The 18524-nt window shown below is 52.4% G+C and overlaps 1 protein-coding gene across 1 annotated transcript in view; it reads left to right on the forward strand.

The window, feature by feature from the left end:
* The window catches only part of PTPN13 (protein tyrosine phosphatase non-receptor type 13), a 117670-nt gene that overhangs the window by 89601 nt on the left and 9545 nt on the right, over positions 1–18524 (forward strand). The window contains exons 37-42 of the mRNA XM_054392247.1: positions 8501–8657; positions 9400–9576; positions 11366–11448; positions 14247–14302; positions 15682–15785; positions 17645–17793. Coding sequence (XP_054248222.1) covers positions 8501–8657; positions 9400–9576; positions 11366–11448; positions 14247–14302; positions 15682–15785; positions 17645–17793 — 726 coding nt within the window. The remainder of the gene's footprint in view (positions 1–8500; positions 8658–9399; positions 9577–11365; positions 11449–14246; positions 14303–15681; positions 15786–17644; positions 17794–18524) is intronic.

The raw sequence follows: 18524 nt of genomic DNA on the forward strand, positions 1-18524 counted from the left end.
CTGTGGGGCAGGCTGAGAGAGTAGGGGCTGTTCAGCCTGGATGAAGGCTTCCAGGATTTGAAAGGGCTACAGAAGAGCTGGGGAGGGACATTTTACCAGTGCATGACAGTGAGTGCCAGGATGAGGGCTTCAGACTGGAAGAAGCTGGACTGAGATGAGAGATGAGGAAGAAAATTTTGCCCATGAGGGTGGTGAGGCACTGGCACAGGCTGCCCAGAGAAGTTTTGGAGGCTGCAAGCATGCAGGTGTTCAAGGCCAGGCTGGATGAGGCCTTGAGCAACCTGGACTACGAGATGTCCCTGCCCATGGCAGGGAGATTGGAACTGGATGACCTTTCAGGTCCCTTCCAAGCCAAGCCCTTGTGTGATTTTTTTCCTCCCAGAAGAGCTGTGCTGCAGGGCCAGCAGCTCTGAAGCACACCCACACATGTTCTGTAGAGGTTCTCAGACTGCTGCCTGTTCTCATGGAGTAGTTTCTTCTTCATACCATGTGGGGTTTGGTTTTTTTTTTTTCCCTTGCTTACTTTAAATTATTTTTTTCCCATTTTTTCTTTCCATGTGAAGCTTCTAAGTCACCTACAAGCTGCCACCCATCCCCCAGATGAGTGCCACCCACCACTCAGCTGAGATTATGATAGGCACAGGAGGGTTTGGTTGCTTCTGAGTAGAGCTTAGGCTAGGAACAGGAGGGTTTGGTTGCTTCTAAGCGGAGCTTAGGCTAGGAACAGAAGGGTTTGGTTGCTTCTAAGCAGAGCTTAGGCTAGGAACAGAAGGGTTTGGTTGCTTCTAAGCAGAGCTTAGGCTAGGAACAGGAGGGTTTGGTTGCTTCTGAGTAGAGCTTAGGCTAGGAACAGAAGGGTTTGGTTGCTTCTAAGTAGAGCTTAGGCTAGGAACAGGAGGGTTTGGTTGCTTCTAAGCAGAGCTTAGGCTAGGAACAGAAGGGTTTGGTTGCTTCTAAGCAGAGCTTAGGCTAGGAACAGGAGGGTTTGGTTGCTTCTAAGTAGAGCTTAGGCTAGGAACAGGAGGGTTTGGTTGCTTCTAAGTAGAGCTTAGGCTAGGAACAGGAGGGTTTGGTTGCTTCTAAGCAGAGCTTAGGCTAGGAACAGGAGGGTTTGGTTGCTTCTAAGCAGAGCTTAGGCTAGGAACAGGAGGGTTTGGTTGCTTCTAAGCAGAGCTTAGGCTAGGAACAGGAGGGTTTGGTTGCTTCTAAGCAGAGCTTAGGCTAGGAACAGAAGGGTTTGGTTGCTTCTGAGCAGAGCTTAGGCTAGGAACAGGAGGGTTTGGTTGCTTCTAAGTAGAGCTTAGGCTAGGAACAGAAGGGTTTGGTTGCTTCTAAGCAGAGCTTAGGCTAGGAACAGGAGGGTTTGGTTGCTTCTAAGCGGAGCTTAGGCTAGGAACAGGAGGGTTTGGTTGCTTCTAAGCAGAGCTTACGCTAGGACCAGGAGGGTTTGGTTGCTTCTAAGCAGAGCTTAGGCTAGGAACAGGAGGGTTTGGTTGCTTCTAAGCAGAGCTTAGGCTAGGAACAGGAGGGTTTGGTTGCTTCTAAGCAGAGCTTAGGCTAGGAACAGGAGGGTTTGGTTGCTTCTAAGCAGAGCTTAGGCTAGGAACAGGAGGGTTTGGTTGCTTCTAAGCAGAGCTTAGGCTAGGAACAGGAGGGTTTGGTTGCTTCTAAGCAGAGCTTAGGCTAGGAACAGGAGGGTTTGGTTGCTTCTAAGCAGAGCTTAGGCTAGGAACAGGAGGGTTTGGTTGCTTCTAAGCAGAGCTTAGGCTAGGAACAGGAGGGTTTGGTTGCTTCTAAGCAGAGCTTAGGCTAGGAACAGGAGGGTTTGGTTGCTTCTAAGCAGAGCTTAGGCTAGGAACAGGAGGGTTTGGTTGCTTCTAAGCAGAGCTTAGGCTAGGAACAGGAGGGTTTGGTTGCTTCTAAGCAGAGCTTAGGCTAGGAACAGGAGGGTTTGGTTGCTTCTAAGCAGAGCTTAGGCTAGGAACAGGAGGGTTTGGTTGCTTCTAAGCAGAGCTTAGGCTAGGAACAGGAGGGTTTGGTTGCTTCTAAGCAGAGCTTAGGCTAGGAACAGGAGGGTTTGGTTGCTTCTAAGCAGAGCTTAGGCTAGGAACAGAAGGGTTTGGTTGCTTCTAAGCAGAGCTTAGGCTAGGAACAGGAGGGTTTGGTTGCTTCTAAGCAGAGCTTAGGCTAGGAACAGGAGGGTTTGGTTGCTTCTAAGCAGAGCTTAGGCTAGGAACAGGAGGGTTTGGTTGCTTCTAAGCAGAGCTTAGGCTAGGAACAGGAGGGTTTGGTTGCTTCTAAGCAGAGCTTAGGCTAGGAACAGGAGGGTTTGGTTGCTTCTAAGCAGAGCTTAGGCTAGGAACAGGAGGGTTTGGTTGCTTCTAAGCAGAGCTTAGGCTAGGAACAGGAGGGTTTGGTTGCTTCTAAGCAGAGCTTAGGCTAGGAACAGAGGGTTTGGTTGCTTCTAAGCAGAGCTTAGGCTAGGAACAGGAGGGTTTGGTTGCTTCTAAGCAGAGCTTAGGCTAGGAACAGGAGGGTTTGGTTGCTTCTAAGCAGAGCTTAGGCTAGGAACAGGAGGGTTTGGTTGCTTCTAAGCAGAGCTTAGGCTAGGAACAGGAGGGTTTGGTTGCTTCTAAGCAGAGCTTAGGCTAGGAACAGGAGGGTTTGGTTGCTTCTAAGCAGAGCTTAGGCTAGGAACAGGAGGGTTTGGTTGCTTCTAAGCAGAGCTTAGGCTAGGAACAGGAGGGTTTGGTTGCTTCTAAGCAGAGCTTAGGCTAGGAACAGGAGGGTTTGGTTGCTTCTAAGCAGAGCTTAGGCTAGGAACAGGAGGGTTTGGTTGCTTCTAAGCAGAGCTTAGGCTAGGAACAGGAGGGTTTGGTTGCTTCTAAGCAGAGCTTAGGCTAGGAACAGGAGGGTTTGGTTGCTTCTAAGCAGAGCTTAGGCTAGGAACAGGAGGGTTTGTTTGCTTCTAAGCGGAGCTTAGGCTAGGAACAGGAGGGTTTGGTTGCTTCTAAGCAGAGCTTAGGCTAGGAACAGGAGGGTTTGGTTGCTTCTAAGCAGAGCTTAGGCTAGGAACAGAAGGGTTTGGTTGCTTCTAAGCAGAGCTTAGGCTAGGAACAGGAGGGTTTGGTTGCTTCTAAGCAGAGCTTAGGCTAGGAACAGGAGGGTTTGGTTGCTTCTAAGCAGAGCTTAGGCTAGGAACAGGAGGGTTTGGTTGCTTCTAAGCAGAGCTTAGGCTAGGAACAGGAGGGTTTGGTTGCTTCTAAGCAGAGCTTAGGCTAGGAACAGGAGGGTTTGGTTGCTTCTAAGCAGAGCTTAGGCTAGGAACAGGAGGGTTTGGTTGCTTCTAAGCAGAGCTTAGGCTAGGAACAGGAGGGTTTGGTTGCTTCTAAGCAGAGCTTAGGCTAGGAACAGGAGGGTTTGGTTGCTTCTAAGCAGAGCTTAGGCTAGGAACAGGAGGGTTTGGTTGCTTCTAAGCGGAGCTTAGGCTAGGAACAGGAGGGTTTGGTTGCTTCTAAGCAGAGCTTAGGCTAGGAACAGGAGGGTTTGGTTGCTTCTAAGCAGAGCTTAGGCTAGGAACAGGAGGGTTTGGTTGCTTCTAAGCAGAGCTTAGGCTAGGAACAGGAGGGTTTGGTTGCTTCTAAGCAGAGCTTAGGCTAGGAACAGGAGGGTTTGGTTGCTTCTAAGCAGAGCTTAGGCTAGGAACAGGAGGGTTTGGTTGCTTCTAAGCAGAGCTTAGGCTAGGAACAGGAGGGTTTGGTTGCTTCTAAGCAGAGCTTAGGCTAGGAACAGGAGGGTTTGGTTGCTTCTAAGCAGAGCTTAGGCTAGGAACAGGAGGGTTTGGTTGCTTCTAAGCAGAGCTTAGGCTAGGAACAGGAGGGTTTGGTTGCTTCTAAGCGGAGCTTAGGCTAGGAACAGGAGGGTTGGGTTGCTTCTAAGCGGAGCTTAGGCTAGGAACAGGAGGGTTTGGTTGCTTCTAAGCGGAGCTTAGGCTAGGAACAGGAGGGTTTGGTTGCTTCTAAGCGGAGCTTAGGCTAGGAACAGAAGGGTTTGGTTGCTTCTAAGCAGAGCTTAGGCTAGGAACAGAAGGGTTTGGTTGCTTCTAAGCAGAGCTTAGGCTAGGAACAGGAGGGTTTGGTTGCTTCTAAGCAGAGCTTAGGCTAGGAACAGGAGGGTTTGGTTGCTTCTAAGCGGAGCTTAGGCTAGGAACAGGAGGGTTTGGTTGCTTCTAAGCGGAGCTTAGGCTAGGAACAGGAGGGTTTGGTTGCTTCTAAGCAGAGCTTAGGCTAGGAACAGGAGGGTTTGGTTGCTTCTAAGCAGAGCTTAGGCTAGGAACAGGAGGGTTTGGTTGCTTCTAAGCAGAGCTTAGGCTAGGAACAGGAGGGTTTGGTTGCTTCTAAGCAGAGCTTAGGCTAGGAACAGGAGGGTTTGGTTGCTTCTAAGCGGAGCTTAGGCTAGGAACAGGAGGGTTTGGTTGCTTCTAAGCGGAGCTTAGGCTAGGAACAGGAGGGTTTGGTTGCTTCTAAGCGGAGCTTAGGCTAGGAACAGGAGGGTTTGGTTGCTTCTAAGCGGAGCTTAGGCTAGGAACAGGAGGGTTTGGTTGCTTCTAAGCGGAGCTTAGGCTAGGAACAGGAGGGTTTGGTTGCTTCTAAGCGGAGCTTAGGCTAGGAACAGGAGGGTTTGGTTGCTTCTAAGCAGAGCTTAGGCTAGGAACAGGAGGGTTTGGTTGCTTCTAAGCAGAGCTTAGGCTAGGAACAGGAGGGTTTGGTTGCTTCTAAGCAGAGCTTAGGCTAGGAACAGGAGGGTTTGGTTGCTTCTAAGCGGAGCTTAGGCTAGGAACAGGAGGGTTTGGTTGCTTCTAAGCAGAGCTTAGGCTAGGAACAGGAGGGTTTGGTTGCTTCTAAGCAGAGCTTAGGCTAGGAACAGGAGGGTTTGGTTGCTTCTAAGCAGAGCTTAGGCTAGGAACAGGAGGGTTTGGTTGCTTCTAAGCAGAGCTTAGGCTAGGAACAGGAGGGTTTGGTTGCTTCTAAGCAGAGCTTAGGCTAGGAACAGGAGGGTTTGGTTGCTTCTAAGCAGAGCTTAGGCTAGGAACAGGAGGGTTTGGTTGCTTCTAAGCGGAGCTTAGGCTAGGAACAGGAGGGTTTGGTTGCTTCTAAGCGGAGCTTAGGCTAGGAACAGGAGGGTTTGGTTGCTTCTAAGCGGAGCTTAGGCTAGGAACAGGAGGGTTTGGTTGCTTCTAAGCGGAGCTTAGGCTAGGAACAGGAGGGTTTGGTTGCTTCTAAGCAGAGCTTAGGCTAGGAACAGGAGGGTTTGGTTGCTTCTAAGCGGAGCTTAGGCTAGGAACAGGAGGGTTTGGTTGCTTCTAAGCGGAGCTTAGGCTAGGAACAGGAGGGTTTGGTTGCTTCTAAGCAGAGCTTAGGCTAGGAACAGGAGGGTTTGGTTGCTTCTAAGCAGAGCTTAGGCTAGGAACAGGAGGGTTTGGTTGCTTCTAAGCGGAGCTTAGGCTAGGAACAGGAGGGTTTAGTTGCTTCTAAGCGGAGCTTAGGCTAGGAACAGGAGGGTTTGGTTGCTTCTAAGCAGAGCTTAGGCTAGGAACAGGAGGGTTTGGTTGCTTCTAAGCAGAGCTTAGGCTAGGAACAGGAGGGTTTGGTTGCTTCTAAGCAGAGCTTAGGCTAGGAACAGGAGGGTTTGGTTGCTTCTAAGCAGAGCTTAGGCTAGGAACAGGAGGGTTTGGTTGCTTCTAAGCAGAGCTTAGGCTAGGAACAGGAGGGTTTGGTTGCTTCTAAGCAGAGCTTAGGCTAGGAACAGGAGGGTTTGGTTGCTTCTAAGCGGAGCTTAGGCTAGGAACAGGAGGGTTTGGTTGCTTCTAAGCGGAGCTTAGGCTAGGAACAGGAGGGTTTGGTTGCTTCTAAGCGGAGCTTAGGCTAGGAACAGGAGGGTTTGGTTGCTTCTAAGCGGAGCTTAGGCTAGGAACAGGAGGGTTTGGTTGCTTCTAAGCGGAGCTTAGGCTAGGAACAGGAGGGTTTGGTTGCTTCTAAGCAGAGCTTAGGCTAGGAACAGGAGGGTTTGGTTGCTTCTAAGCAGAGCTTAGGCTAGGAACAGGAGGGTTTGGTTGCTTCTAAGCAGAGCTTAGGCTAGGAACAGGAGGGTTTGGTTGCTTCTAAGCAGAGCTTAGGCTAGGAACAGGAGGGTTTGGTTGCTTCTAAGCGGAGCTTAGGCTAGGAACAGGAGGGTTTGGTTGCTTCTAAGCAGAGCTTAGGCTAGGAACAGGAGGGTTTGGTTGCTTCTAAGCGGAGCTTAGGCTAGGAACAGGAGGGTTGGGTTGCTTCTAAGCGAGCTTAGGCTAGGAACAGGAGGGTTTGGTTGCTTCTAAGCAGAGCTTAGGCTAGGAACAGGAGGGTTTGGTTGCTTCTAAGCGGAGCTTAGGCTAGGAACAGGAGGGTTTGGTTGCTTCTAAGCAGAGCTTAGGCTAGGAACAGGAGGGTTTGGTTGCTTCTAAGCGGAGCTTAGGCTAGGAACAGGAGGGTTGGGTTGCTTCTAAGCGGAGCTTAGGCTAGGAACAGGAGGGTTTGGTTGCTTCTAAGCAGAGCTTAGGCTAGGAACAGAAGGGTTTGGTTGCTTCTAAGCAGAGCTTAGGCTAGGAACAGGAGGGTTTGGTTGCTTCTAAGCAGAGCTTAGGCTAGGAACAGGAGGGTTTGGTTGCTTCTAAGCAGAGCTTAGGCTAGGAACAGGAGGGTTTGGTTGCTTCTAAGCGGAGCTTAGGCTAGGAACAGGAGGGTTTGGTTGCTTCTAAGCGGAGCTTAGGCTAGGAACAGGAGGGTTTGGTTGCTTCTAAGCAGAGCTTAGGCTAGGAACAGGAGGGTTTGGTTGCTTCTAAGCAGAGCTTAGGCTAGGAACAGGAGGGTTTGGTTGCTTCTAAGCGGAGCTTAGGCTAGGAACAGGAGGGTTTGGTTGCTTCTAAGCAGAGCTTAGGCTAGGAACAGGAGGGTTTGGTTGCTTCTAAGCAGAGCTTAGGCTAGGAACAGGAGGGTTTGGTTGCTTCTAAGCAGAGCTTAGGCTAGGAACAGGAGGGTTTGGTTGCTTCTAAGCAGAGCTTAGGCTAGGAACAGGAGGGTTTGGTTGCTTCTAAGCAGAGCTTAGGCTAGGAACAGGAGGGTTTGGTTGCTTCTAAGCAGAGCTTAGGCTAGGAACAGGAGGGTTTGGTTGCTTCTAAGCAGAGCTTAGGCTAGGAACAGGAGGGTTTGGTTGCTTCTAAGCAGAGCTTAGGCTAGGAACAGGAGGGTTTGGTTGCTTCTAAGCAGAGCTTAGGCTAGGAACAGAAGGGTTTGGTTGCTTCTAAGCAGAGCTTAGGCTAGGAACAGGAGGGTTTGGTTGCTTCTAAGCAGAGCTTAGGCTAGGAACAGGAGGGTTTGGTTGCTTCTAAGCAGAGCTTAGGCTAGGAACAGGAGGGTTTGGTTGCTTCTAAGCGGAGCTTAGGCTAGGAACAGGAGGGTTTGGTTGCTTCTAAGCAGAGCTTAGGCTAGGAACAGGAGGGTTTGGTTGCTTCTAAGCAGAGCTTAGGCTAGGAACAGGAGGGTTTGGTTGCTTCTAAGCAGAGCTTAGGCTAGGAACAGGAGGGTTTGGTTGCTTCTAAGCAGAGCTTAGGCTAGGAACAGGAGGGTTTGGTTGCTTCTAAGCAGAGCTTAGGCTAGGAACAGGAGGGTTTGGTTGCTTCTAAGCAGAGCTTAGGCTAGGAACAGGAGGGTTTGGTTGCTTCTAAGCAGAGCTTAGGCTAGGAACAGAAGGGTTTGGTTGCTTCTAAGCAGAGCTTAGGCTAGGAACAGGAGGGTTTGGTTGCTTCTAAGCAGAGCTTAGGCTAGGAACAGGAGGGTTTGGTTGCTTCTAAGCAGAGCTTAGGCTAGGAACAGGAGGGTTTGGTTGCTTCTAAGCAGAGCTTAGGCTAGGAACAGGAGGGTTTGGTTGCTTCTAAGCGGAGCTTAGGCTAGGAACAGGAGGGTTGGGTTGCTTCTAAGCGGAGCTTAGGCTAGGAACAGGAGGGTTTGGTTGCTTCTAAGCAGAGCTTAGGCTAGGAACAGGAGGGTTTGGTTGCTTCTAAGCGGAGCTTAGGCTAGGAACAGGAGGGTTGGGTTGCTTCTAAGCAGAGCTTAGGCTAGGAACAGGAGGGTTTGGTTGCTTCTAAGCGGAGCTTAGGCTAGGAACAGGAGGGTTTGGTTGCTTCTAAGCGGAGCTTAGGCTAGGAACAGGAGGGTTTGGTTGCTTCTAAGCGGAGCTTAGGCTAGGAACAGGAGGGTTTGGTTGCTTCTAAGCAGAGCTTAGGCTAGGAACAGGAGGGTTGGGTTGCTTCGAAGCCGAGCTTAGGCTAGGAACAGGAGGGTTTGGTTGCTTCTAAGCAGAGCTTAGGCTAGGAACAGGAGGGTTGGGTTGCTTCGAAGCCTCGCAGTGCACTTCCAGGGGTTGCTGGCTGCCTTTGAAGGGTTACTTTGTCCTCTTCTTCCCTTAGCTCAATGCCAATGGCATCCTCGGAGCTGCTGAGGCAAAGCCAGGCAACAGCATCCACCACCCCCAGGGGCTGATGGACCTCTCTGCATCTGGAGATGCTCCTTCCCTTGGCTTTCCCAAGCAGGGGTCAGAGTGTTCTAAGCACAGTGACAAAGCAGGTAAGGAGGAGGTGAGGTGGGGAGAGCTGAGGCTCTGGTGTGGGAGGGTCAGGGAGAATGGGGGCAGTGCTGGGCAGGCTGAAACAAGGCAGTGTGAGGCTGGTAGTCAGCTGGAGGAGGACATCTCCAAGTGGTGTGCTGCTGGACAGCTCTTAGTTGATGTTGGCAGGAGATCTGTGGGCAATGGATTCTGTGTTAGAAATGAATGAAAGCCACGTAGTGAGGTGGGGGTTGGGCTCTTCTCCCTAGGATCAGGGGATAGGAGGAGAGGCAGTGGCCTGAAATTGTGCCCAGGGGTCGGGTTAGGTTGGAGAGGAGGAAAAATTTCTTTGCTGCCAGAGTGGTCAGGGGTTGGACATGGCACTTGAAGCCATGGTTTGGTTAGTCATGAGGTGCTGGGTGACAGGTTGGACTTGATGATCTCTGAGGTCTTTCCCAACCTTGTTGATTTTATGATTCTATGATTGGAAGAGGCTGCCCAGGGAGGTGGTGGAGTCCCCATCCTTGGTGGTGTTCCAGAAACCTGTGGCCATGGCACTTGGGGCCATGGTTTGGTGGCCATGGTGGGGTTGGGCTGGAGGTTGGACTGGATGATCTTAGAGGCTTTTTCCAACCCAAACAACTCTGTGATTCTCTAACAGCAACAAATATTACCCTGGTATCTGCCCATTTCATGCTTTTTCCCCCCAAAACATCACTGGTTAAAGGGTTTTTATCCTCATTTGCTGCTGCTTCTCCTCAGAAGCAGAGCTTCCAGATGATGAGTATTATGATGAGGATGACCACAATGAAGTTGTGCAGTATCTGCTGGATGTGGTGGATGAGGAAGCTCAGAACCTCTTGAATCGTAGCAGTGAGACTTCAGAGGATCAGAATCTTCTCCAGCTCCAGAAGGCTGCATCCAGAGACCCCCTGCCAGGTAATCTGAGCTGCGCAAAAAGGAACTCGGGAAGAGCAGAACATGAGGTGCCCAGAGAGCAGCTGGCTGGGGAGGAGGGACAGCTGGCATGGAGTGGTGTGAGCTCAGAGTTCCCTGAGCACAACACAGCCAGCTGGCTGCTGATTGCAAAAGTCCACTCCTGATGTGATCAGCTGGAGCCTGCTCTAAGTCATCATCTGGAGAAATGGATCTCACTCCTGAATGGTCTCTTGAGTGCAGTTGATGTTGTTGAGGTTCCTGGCTCTGCAGAGACAGCCACCTGGGCATGCTGAGGTGTTTCAGCATCAGCCAGTTTGCTGATGGGACCAAACTGGGAGGAGTGGCTGATGGCCAATCAAGTCTGGCCAGGCTGGAGGGCTGGGCAGAGGGGAACCTCATCAGGTTCAACAAGGGCAAGGGGAGAGTCCTGCTCCTGGGCAGGAACAACACCAGGTACCAGAACAGGTTAGGGGTTGAGCTGCTGGGAAATAGCTCCCTGGAGAAGGACCTTGGAGTGCTGGTGGGCAGTAAATTATCCATGGGAGAGCAATGTGCCCTGTGGCCAGACAGCCAATGGGACCCTGGGGTGCATTAAGAGTGTGGCCAGCAGGCCAAGGGAGGTTCTCCTCCCTCTCTATTCTGCCCTGGTGAGACCACACTTGGAGTATTGTGTCCAGGTCTGGGCTCCTCAGTTCAAGAGGGACAGGGATCTGCTGGAGAGAGTCCAAGGGAGGCTATGAGGATGATGAAGGGCTTGAAACATGTCTGGTGAGGAAAGGCTGAGAGCCCTGGGGCTGGTTAGCCTGGAGAAGAGAAGGCTGAGAGGAGATCTGATCAATGTTTATAAATATCTGGAGGGTGGGGGGCAAGCAGCAGGGGTCAGGCTCTTTGCAGTGGTATCCTGGGACAGCACAAAGGGCACTGGACACAAACTGGAAGCCAGGAAGCTCCACCTCAATAGAATGACAGAAATGTAGGGGTTGGAAGACACCTCCAGAGATCATCCAGTCCAACCCCCCTGCCAAGCAGGGTCACCCAGGGCAGGTCACCCAGGAACACATCCAGGTGGGTTCTGAATGTCTCCAGAGATGGAGACTCCACCACCCCTCTGGGCAGCCTGCCCCAGGGCTCCCTCACCCTTACATTACAGAAGATCCTCCTCATGTTCAGATGAATTTCTGATGTTCCACTTTGTGCCCTGAGCCCTTGTCCTGTCCCTGGGCACCACTGAACAAAGCCTGGCCCCATCCTCCTGACCCCCAGCCGTGGAGTATTGATCAGCATTGATCAGATCCCCCTCAGGCTGCTCTTCTGCAGGCTAACAGCCCCAGGGCTCTCAGCCTTGCCTCACCAGAGCTGTTACAGTGCCCTCAGCAGCTCTGCAGCCCTTTGCTGTGCCCTCTCCAGCAGTTCCCTGTTCCTCTTGAGCTGGGGAGCCCAGAACTGGACACAGTGCTCCAGCTGTGGCCTCAGCAGGGCAGAGCAGAGGAGGAGGAGAACCTCTCTCACCTGCTGGCCACACTCTTCTTGATGCACCCCAGGAGCCCCTTGGCCTTCTTGGCCACCAGGGCACACTGCTGGCTCAGGGTCTGATTATCTGATTGTCTCAGGTGTGGTTCATGCTGTCCACTGGGAGCTCTTTCCCAGCACACCTGCAGCAAAGATGTTTCTTGGTTGTCCTGGCACCCTCTGTTCCCTGGGTAGTGCCAGGCCTCACACCTGTCAGGAGCTGACTCCTGGGACATCTCCTGGTCTGGTCATGCTGTATCTCCTGATTTCCCTCCTCCAGCAGAGATGAATGGCAAGCTGGCAGAAGATAAGTCTGAAGACACAGACTGTGATGGATCATCTCTGCCTGAAGACCTTTCTGAGGTAGGATGGCAGCTGTTTGTCTGCAGACTTTGCTTTCTCAGCTGCCTCTTTCACTTTGTTCTCCTCCTTGTTGGCACAGAGCTTGTGGAGATCACTGTGCACTGAGCAGCTTGGTGGGCAGCAGCTGGGAGTGGTGGCCAAACACTGAGCTTTTAATTAGTCAGTGATTATTCCAGCAGAACTGAACTGTGGAGGAGAACAAAGCCAGGAGCTGCTTTGCTCTGGTTCTCAGTTCAAGCCAAATAGACTTTTTCCCTCTTTTGTCTCTAAAAGGAGCAATAATTAACAGCCTTGGCAGTGTTGTCTCATTTTATTATTGCATTAACTGAAAGGATTTCCTTGCTTGCTGCTCAGAGAAGTAGTCACAGTAAGTGCTGGGTAGACTTAGCTGTCCAAAATGTGCCTTGGAGCTTTCTCTTCCTCCTGCATTCTCCTGGGATGTGTTCTCTAACCTGAGGCACTTCCAGATGCCTTCTGCCCTGCCTTACTGCATGTCCTGGTGTGCAGCAGTCACAGACTGGACATGGGCAGTGGCATTGAGGCTCCCTCAGCAGGTCTGCTGCTGGCACGAGGCTGTGTGGTTCTGCTGATAGGCTGGAGGGAAGGGATCCATCCAGAGGGACCTGCACAGGCTGCAGAGCTGGGCCCAGGACAACCTCAGGAGGTTCAACAAGACCAAGGGCAAGGTCCTGCAGCTGGGGCAGGGACTGGCTGGAGGGCAGCCCTGAGGAGAGGGACTTGGGGGTGCTGGGGGAGGAGAAGCTGAGCAGGAGCCAGCAGGGAGCACTTGCAGCCCAGAGAGCCAAGCAGAGCCTGGGCTGCAGCAAGAGAAGTGTGGCCAGCAGGGCCAGGGAGGGGATTCTCCCCCTCTGCTCCACTCTGCTCAGACCACACCTGCAGCTCTGGGGCCAGGTCTGGAGCCTCTGTTGCAGGAAGGATCTGGAGGGGCTGGAAGGTGTCCAGAGAAGGGCCCTGAGGATGAGCAGAGGGCTGGAGCTGCTCTGCTCTGAGGACAGCCTGAGAGAGTTGGGGTTGTGCAGGCTGGAGAGGAGAAGGCTCCCAGGAGACCTTCTGGTGGCCTTGCAGCATCTGAAGGGGGCTCCAAGGAAGCTGGGGAGGGACTTTGGAGGGGGTGAGGGAGGGATAGGAGTGGGGGGGATGGAGCAAAAGTAGAAGTGGGGAGCTTGAGATTGGATGTGAGGAAGAAGTTGTTGGGCAGGAGGGTGGTGAGAGCCTGGCAGAGGTTGCCCAGGGAGGTGGTGGAAGCCTCATCCCTGGAGGTTTTTGCAGCCAGGCTGGATGTGGCTGTGAGCAACCTGCTGTGGTGTGAGGTGTCCCTGCCCATGGCAGGGGGTTGGGACTGGCTGAGCCTTGAGCTCCCTTCCAGCACTGACAATTCTGTGATTCTATTGCATCAGGTAGGAAGAGAGCCTTAAAGGTCCCCCAAATGCCCAGCTCTTGCCAGCATGTCAGACTGGCAGAACTCTGTCTGCCAAGCACATTCTGGCTGTTGCAGCTTTCTGTCCACTTAGGAGAGCCAAGAGTCAGGTCAGGAGTCTGGCTGTGTGCCACTGGGCTCTAGGACAGCCATCAGTAAAACTCTCTTGAGCATAACAGTGGAAATGTGCAGTAAGTCTGAATGAGTTTGTAGGGGTTTTCTTGAAGGCAGGATTAAAATTCCTTCTCCTCTGCTGAGTCTCCACTGCCTGCTGAGGCAGGTGCAGCAGTACCAGGCACCTGGGGGAAAGCCCTGTTCTGCTCCAGCAAGGAGTGCTGGCCTGGCAGGAGGCAGAACTTCTTTCTGTCAGACTTTTTGCACCAGTTCATAAAGGTACAGCAGGATGGAGACTCCCTTTGGACAAGCAGCTCCATGGCAAAGCCAAGGGGGGATGGGGAGAAGGTACTGCTGGCGACATTCCCATTGGGCTCCACAGGAAAATGTTTCCCCATGAGCACAGCCAGAGACTTGAATCATGGAATGGTTTGAGTTGGAAAGCACACTAAAGCTCATCCAGTGCCACCCCCCTGCCATGGGCAGGGACACCTCCCACCAGCACAGCTTGCTCAGGGCCTCATCCAGCCTGGCCCTGAACACCTCCAGGCAGGAGGCAGCCACAGCCTCCCTGGGCAACCTGTGCCAGTCTCTCCCCACCCTCACTTGAAACAATTTCTTCCTCATCTCCACTCTCACTCTCCCCTCTCCCAGCTCAAAGCCATTGTCCCTCATCCTGTCCCTCCCAGCCCTTGTCCAAAGTCCCTCCCCAGCTCTCCTGGAGCCCCTTCAGGTACTGGAAGGCTGCTCTGAGGTCTCCCTGGAGCCTTCTCCAAGAAGCAGTGGAGTCCCTTCCATTGGACAGTTTAAGACTCATCCTGCCAGGGTGCTGAGCCAGCTCATTTCAACTGTCCTGTGACCTAGAAAGGTTGGAGCAGAGGATTGTTGGGGTCCCTTCCAAGCTGGCATTCTATGATTTATCTCATAAAGGGTTTTTTAGTATTCGACACCAAAACAAAACCTGAACTGGAGAAAACTGAGGTGATTCAACTGCTGCTGGGAGTCAGGAATGGCTGTGAGATAGCTTGCAGGGCTTGTTAGAGTAGAGCCTCCCTCCAAGTGCTCAGTCTGCTCATCCTCTCTTGCTCTGGCTTAAGGAGATGGCTAAAAGAGGAAAGGGCTTCACTGCCTGCTGCTTTGAACTTAGCAGAGGTGAGAAATAGCCCAGGGGGGTGCGAAGTGGTGGCAGCTGGCAGTGGGTGACTGTTCTGTCCTTCAGTGTGCTTGGAAATATTTCTTCCACCAGGCAACTCATGAAAATGGTTGTGAGGACTGCTGTGAAGGGACAGCCATGCCAGAAAGGTAAGAGCTCTCTTCTAGTCCTGCTCAAGAGCAAACCTGCCTCCAAAGCAGGGAGGGCAGCAGAGCCAGGCTGGGTGAGGAGAGGCTCAAGAGCAGCTTGAGGACAGAGCCTTGGGGGTGTCAGGTGGTGACAAAGTGCCCAGGAGCCAGCAATGGTCCCTGGCAGCCCAGAGCCAGCTGTGTGCTGAGCTGCATCCAGAGCAGGGAGAGCAGCAGCACAGGGAGGGGATTCTGCCCTCTGCTCTGCTCTGCTCAGACCCCACCTGCAGCACTGCCTCCAGCTCTGGGGCCCCCAGCACAAGAAGGACCTGGAGCTGCTGGAGAGGCTCCAGAGGAAGCCACCAAGATGATCAGAGGCTGGAGAAGCTCTGCTGTGGGGACAGGTTGGGAGAGTTGGGGCTGTTGAGCCTGGAGAAGAGAAGGCTCCAGGAAGACCTTAGATGTGTTCCTGTATGACCTGCCCTGGGTGACCCTGCTCTGGCAGGGGGTTTGGGCTGGATGATGTCCAGAGGTCCCTTCCAACCATTCTGTGATTCTGGAAAGTTTTGGCTTGAGACTTGTCAAAATCAGCAACATGATGACCTAAAAATGGTTAATGTCTTTATCACCATCTTCAGCAGAGCCAGGAAACTGTCAGCTAAGGACAGATCTTGTGGTATACAGGTGGTGAGATGAGAAGGGTATAAATTGGATGTTATTTGACTGCTTAGCCCTTGAGAATTAATTGCAGTGATGGATTTCATAGCACCATAGAATGTTAGGGTCTGGAAGGGACCTCTGGAGATCATCCAGTCCAAGTCCCCTGCCAGGGCAGGAGCACCCAGAGCAGGGCACACAGGAACACATCCAGGCAGGTTTTGAAGATCTCTAGAGAAGGAGACTCCACAGCCTCTCTGGGCAGCCTGCTCAAGGGCTCCAGCAGCCTCACAGCAAAGAAGTTTCTCCTCATGTTGAGGTCGAAGCTCCTGGGTTTCAGTTTGTGTCCACTGCCCCTCATCCTGTCACTGGGTATCACTCAAAAGAGTGATGGATGAGGCCTTCAGCAACCTGCTCCATTGGGAGGTGTCCCTGACTGTGGCAGGGTCACGCAGGGCAGGTCACACAGGAACACCTCCAGGCAGGTTTTGAAGATCTCTGGAGAAGGAGACTCCACAACCTGGGCAGCTTGCTCCAGAGCCACCATTACCTTTTAACATCCTCACTGGGGACTTAAAGGGAGAAAAAAAAAATCAGTGGGTTGGGGGTTTTTAACTTCCTGGTGTGGAGCTAGTCCAGAGATCCTTGTGGCTACAGATGGGTTTCCTGGCAGTGTTGTGTTAGATGGCAGCTGTGTGATTTCTGAGTGTCCTTTCATCCTTCCAAACCATGTCCTCTTCCAGATCTCCTCCAGCAGCTCCCTTGAGCCCAGCAGATGAAGATGAAATCACGTGGGGAAGCGAGGAGCTGCCGATGGAATCGGTCAGCCAGGAGCCTCTCCATAAAGGCAAGAACTTGGCCAAACAAGCAGTGCCAGCCTTCAGCAGCAAATTAATTACACAGAATGGCAGAGGTGACTTTGCCACAGTCCTGGATGTGTTTTGAGGGTGTAGTGAGAGGTGAAATGGGAGCTGGAGCAGCTCAGCACCCCACTGGAAAGGGTTTTCACAGCTGGGTGTAATAAGTGTGTGGGAGTGAAGAGGAACACAGAGGGGCAACACTGCAGCTGGAGCTGGAGGAGAGTTGAGGCCAGCTGAGGTGCTTCCTGCCATAGAACGTGTCTGGCACAGCTGGAACAATGAGGGCTGATGGCTTCAAGCTGGGAAAAGCTGGACTGAGATGAGGCATGAGAAAGAAGTCCTTTCCCATGAGGGTGGTGAGGCACTGACACAGGTTGCCCAGAGAAGTTGTGGAGGCTCCAAGCTTGGAAGTGTTGAAAGCCAGGTTGGAAAGCTTAGAGCAGCCTTCCAGTGCCTGGAGGGGCTCCAGGGGAGCTGGGGAGGGACTTTGGACAAGGGCTGGGAGTGCCAGGATGAGGGGCAATGGCTTTGAACTGGGAGAGGGGAGAGTGAGAGTGGAGATGAGGAAGAAGTTCTTGAGAGTGAAGGTGGGGAGAGACTGGCACAGGTTGCCCAGGGAGGCTGTGGCTGCCTCCTGCCTGGAGGTGTTGAGGACCAGGCTGGATGAGGCCCTGAGCAAGCTGTGCTGGTGGGAGATGTCCCTGCCCATGGCAGGGGTTTGGAACTGGATGAGCTTTTAGGTCCCTTCCAGCCCAACCCATTCTGTGATTCTAACACAGATGTTTGACCATGAGCACCCTGATGAGCTTCACATAGCAGCAGCTCCATGCTCACACCAGGGAATATTTTCCTTTGGCTTGACCCTCATTCTTCCACTGCTGGAAGAAGCTTTCACTTCCTGGAAGTAGCTCCTGACATTCAGCTCCTGACATGATCCTGAAAGAGAAAAGGCAACCTTCAGACTAAGAAGATTTAAGATGCTTTTAATCATGATAGCAGAGGCTCTTGGTTCATTGATCTGGTGTGCTTCAGTGAAGCACCAAAGGCCTGGCAGACAGCAGGTTTGCTGGCAGAAAAAGCTGGGTTGAACACATCTTATGATGGCCTCTTGAAGGACATGTTGAGAATCAGTGCTAAGAGCAGTCCCAGGCTGTGGTGGAGAGTTCTAAGTTCATCCCTGTGTGCATTCTGGGCAACCTGGAACAGGCCTCATCCCTGGAAGCATTCAAGGTCAGGCTTCTTGTGGCCAGGAGCAACCTGTTCTAGTTGGAGGTGTCCCTGCTGACTGCAGAGGGGTTGGACAAGATGGCCTTGGAGGGTCCCTTTCCAAGCCAGTGTGTCCTGTGATCTGTGAACCTGCTCTCATCAGCTGTGTGGGTTGTTGTGTGAGGAATTTAGAGGGCAGGTGTTTGGAAGTTGAGAAAAATGCTCCCTGGATTCATCAAAGCTCAGTTAGCATCCCACTGGTTTTGGTAGTTGATTCCATGGAATCATAGAGTCCTGGAATGGTTTGGGCAGGAAGGGAGCTCCAAAGCTCATCCAATCCAAGCCCCCTGCACTCAGGAGGGACATCTTCCACTAGAGCAGCTTGCTCAGAGCCTTCTCAAACCTTGGCTCTCTCCAGAGATGGGGCCTCAACCACCTCCCTGGCCAACCTCTGCCAGCAATTTGGGTTTGCCTGGCTAGCTGAGAGGACATCAGTGTGTTCTGGCTGGTGACTGGAGGTGGTGTAGAGCAAGCAGGTGGCACAGTGCTGAGCAGCAAGAAGCAAAGCCAACAGCTCACTGCTGGGTGGAAGTGGCCCTAGCTGAGCTCTTCACTTGTGCCTCTCTTCATCTTCTGCCAGATTGCCCTTCAGTGCCAGATGAAGAGATCTCTGCCCTCCCTGCTGTGAATGTGCTGCCTGGAGGCAAGTACTCAGGAGCCAAACTGAAGTCAGTGATCAGGATGCTGCGTGGATTGCTGGAACAGGGAGTCCCTTCTAAAGAGATTGAAGTGAGTCACTTATTTGTCCTTCTGATGAGACTGCAGTGAGTCACTCTTTGTCCTTTTAGTCCTTTTTTCTGCTATGAAAGAGTCACAAATAGGATGCCTGGACAGCAGTGCCTTGAATGAATAGCAGAGCTCTTTAATTTGCAGCTCTGAAGGGATGAAAAGCCTTCTTTTACCAAAGCCTTCCCTCCCCTCCCTAGCAGCAGCTGCTGAGAGATAAGGTTGGTTTGAACTGGGAGTTAAGCTCTGAAGTATGTTTGCATCATTCTTGCTTCTGCTGAATGACCAAGGGAATGTGAGGTTAACAGGCTCACAGGAGCTCAATAAAAGCTGCAGAGCACTCAAAAGGAGCTCTCCAAAGCCCTCAGTCAGCTGTGTTATACCAGCTCTGTTCTGGGAGAATGAGAGAAAATGTTTCCTGGGGAGAAAGGGCAGAGGGGTGTTGCATTTCCTTAGCTGGGGGAAATTGGATTCCTTCCTGGGACTGAATGATTTTGCATCTCCACACCAGGAGATGATAAATGACTTGATCTGTTCAAGGCCTGGTTCCACAACTGCAGAGGGCTGGAGGACCTCTCCTATGTGGACAGCCTGAGAGAGTTGGGGTTGTGCAGGCTGGAGAGGAGAAGGCTGCCAGGAGACCTTCTGGTGGCCTTGCAGCATCTGAAGGGGGCTCCAAGAAAGCTGGGGAGGAACTTTGGAGGGGGTGAGGGAGGGATAGGAGTGGGGGGGAT

This window comes from Indicator indicator, chromosome 25 (genome assembly GCF_027791375.1).
Source record: "Indicator indicator isolate 239-I01 chromosome 25, UM_Iind_1.1, whole genome shotgun sequence".
Taxonomy (NCBI): Eukaryota; Metazoa; Chordata; class Aves; order Piciformes; family Indicatoridae; genus Indicator; species Indicator indicator.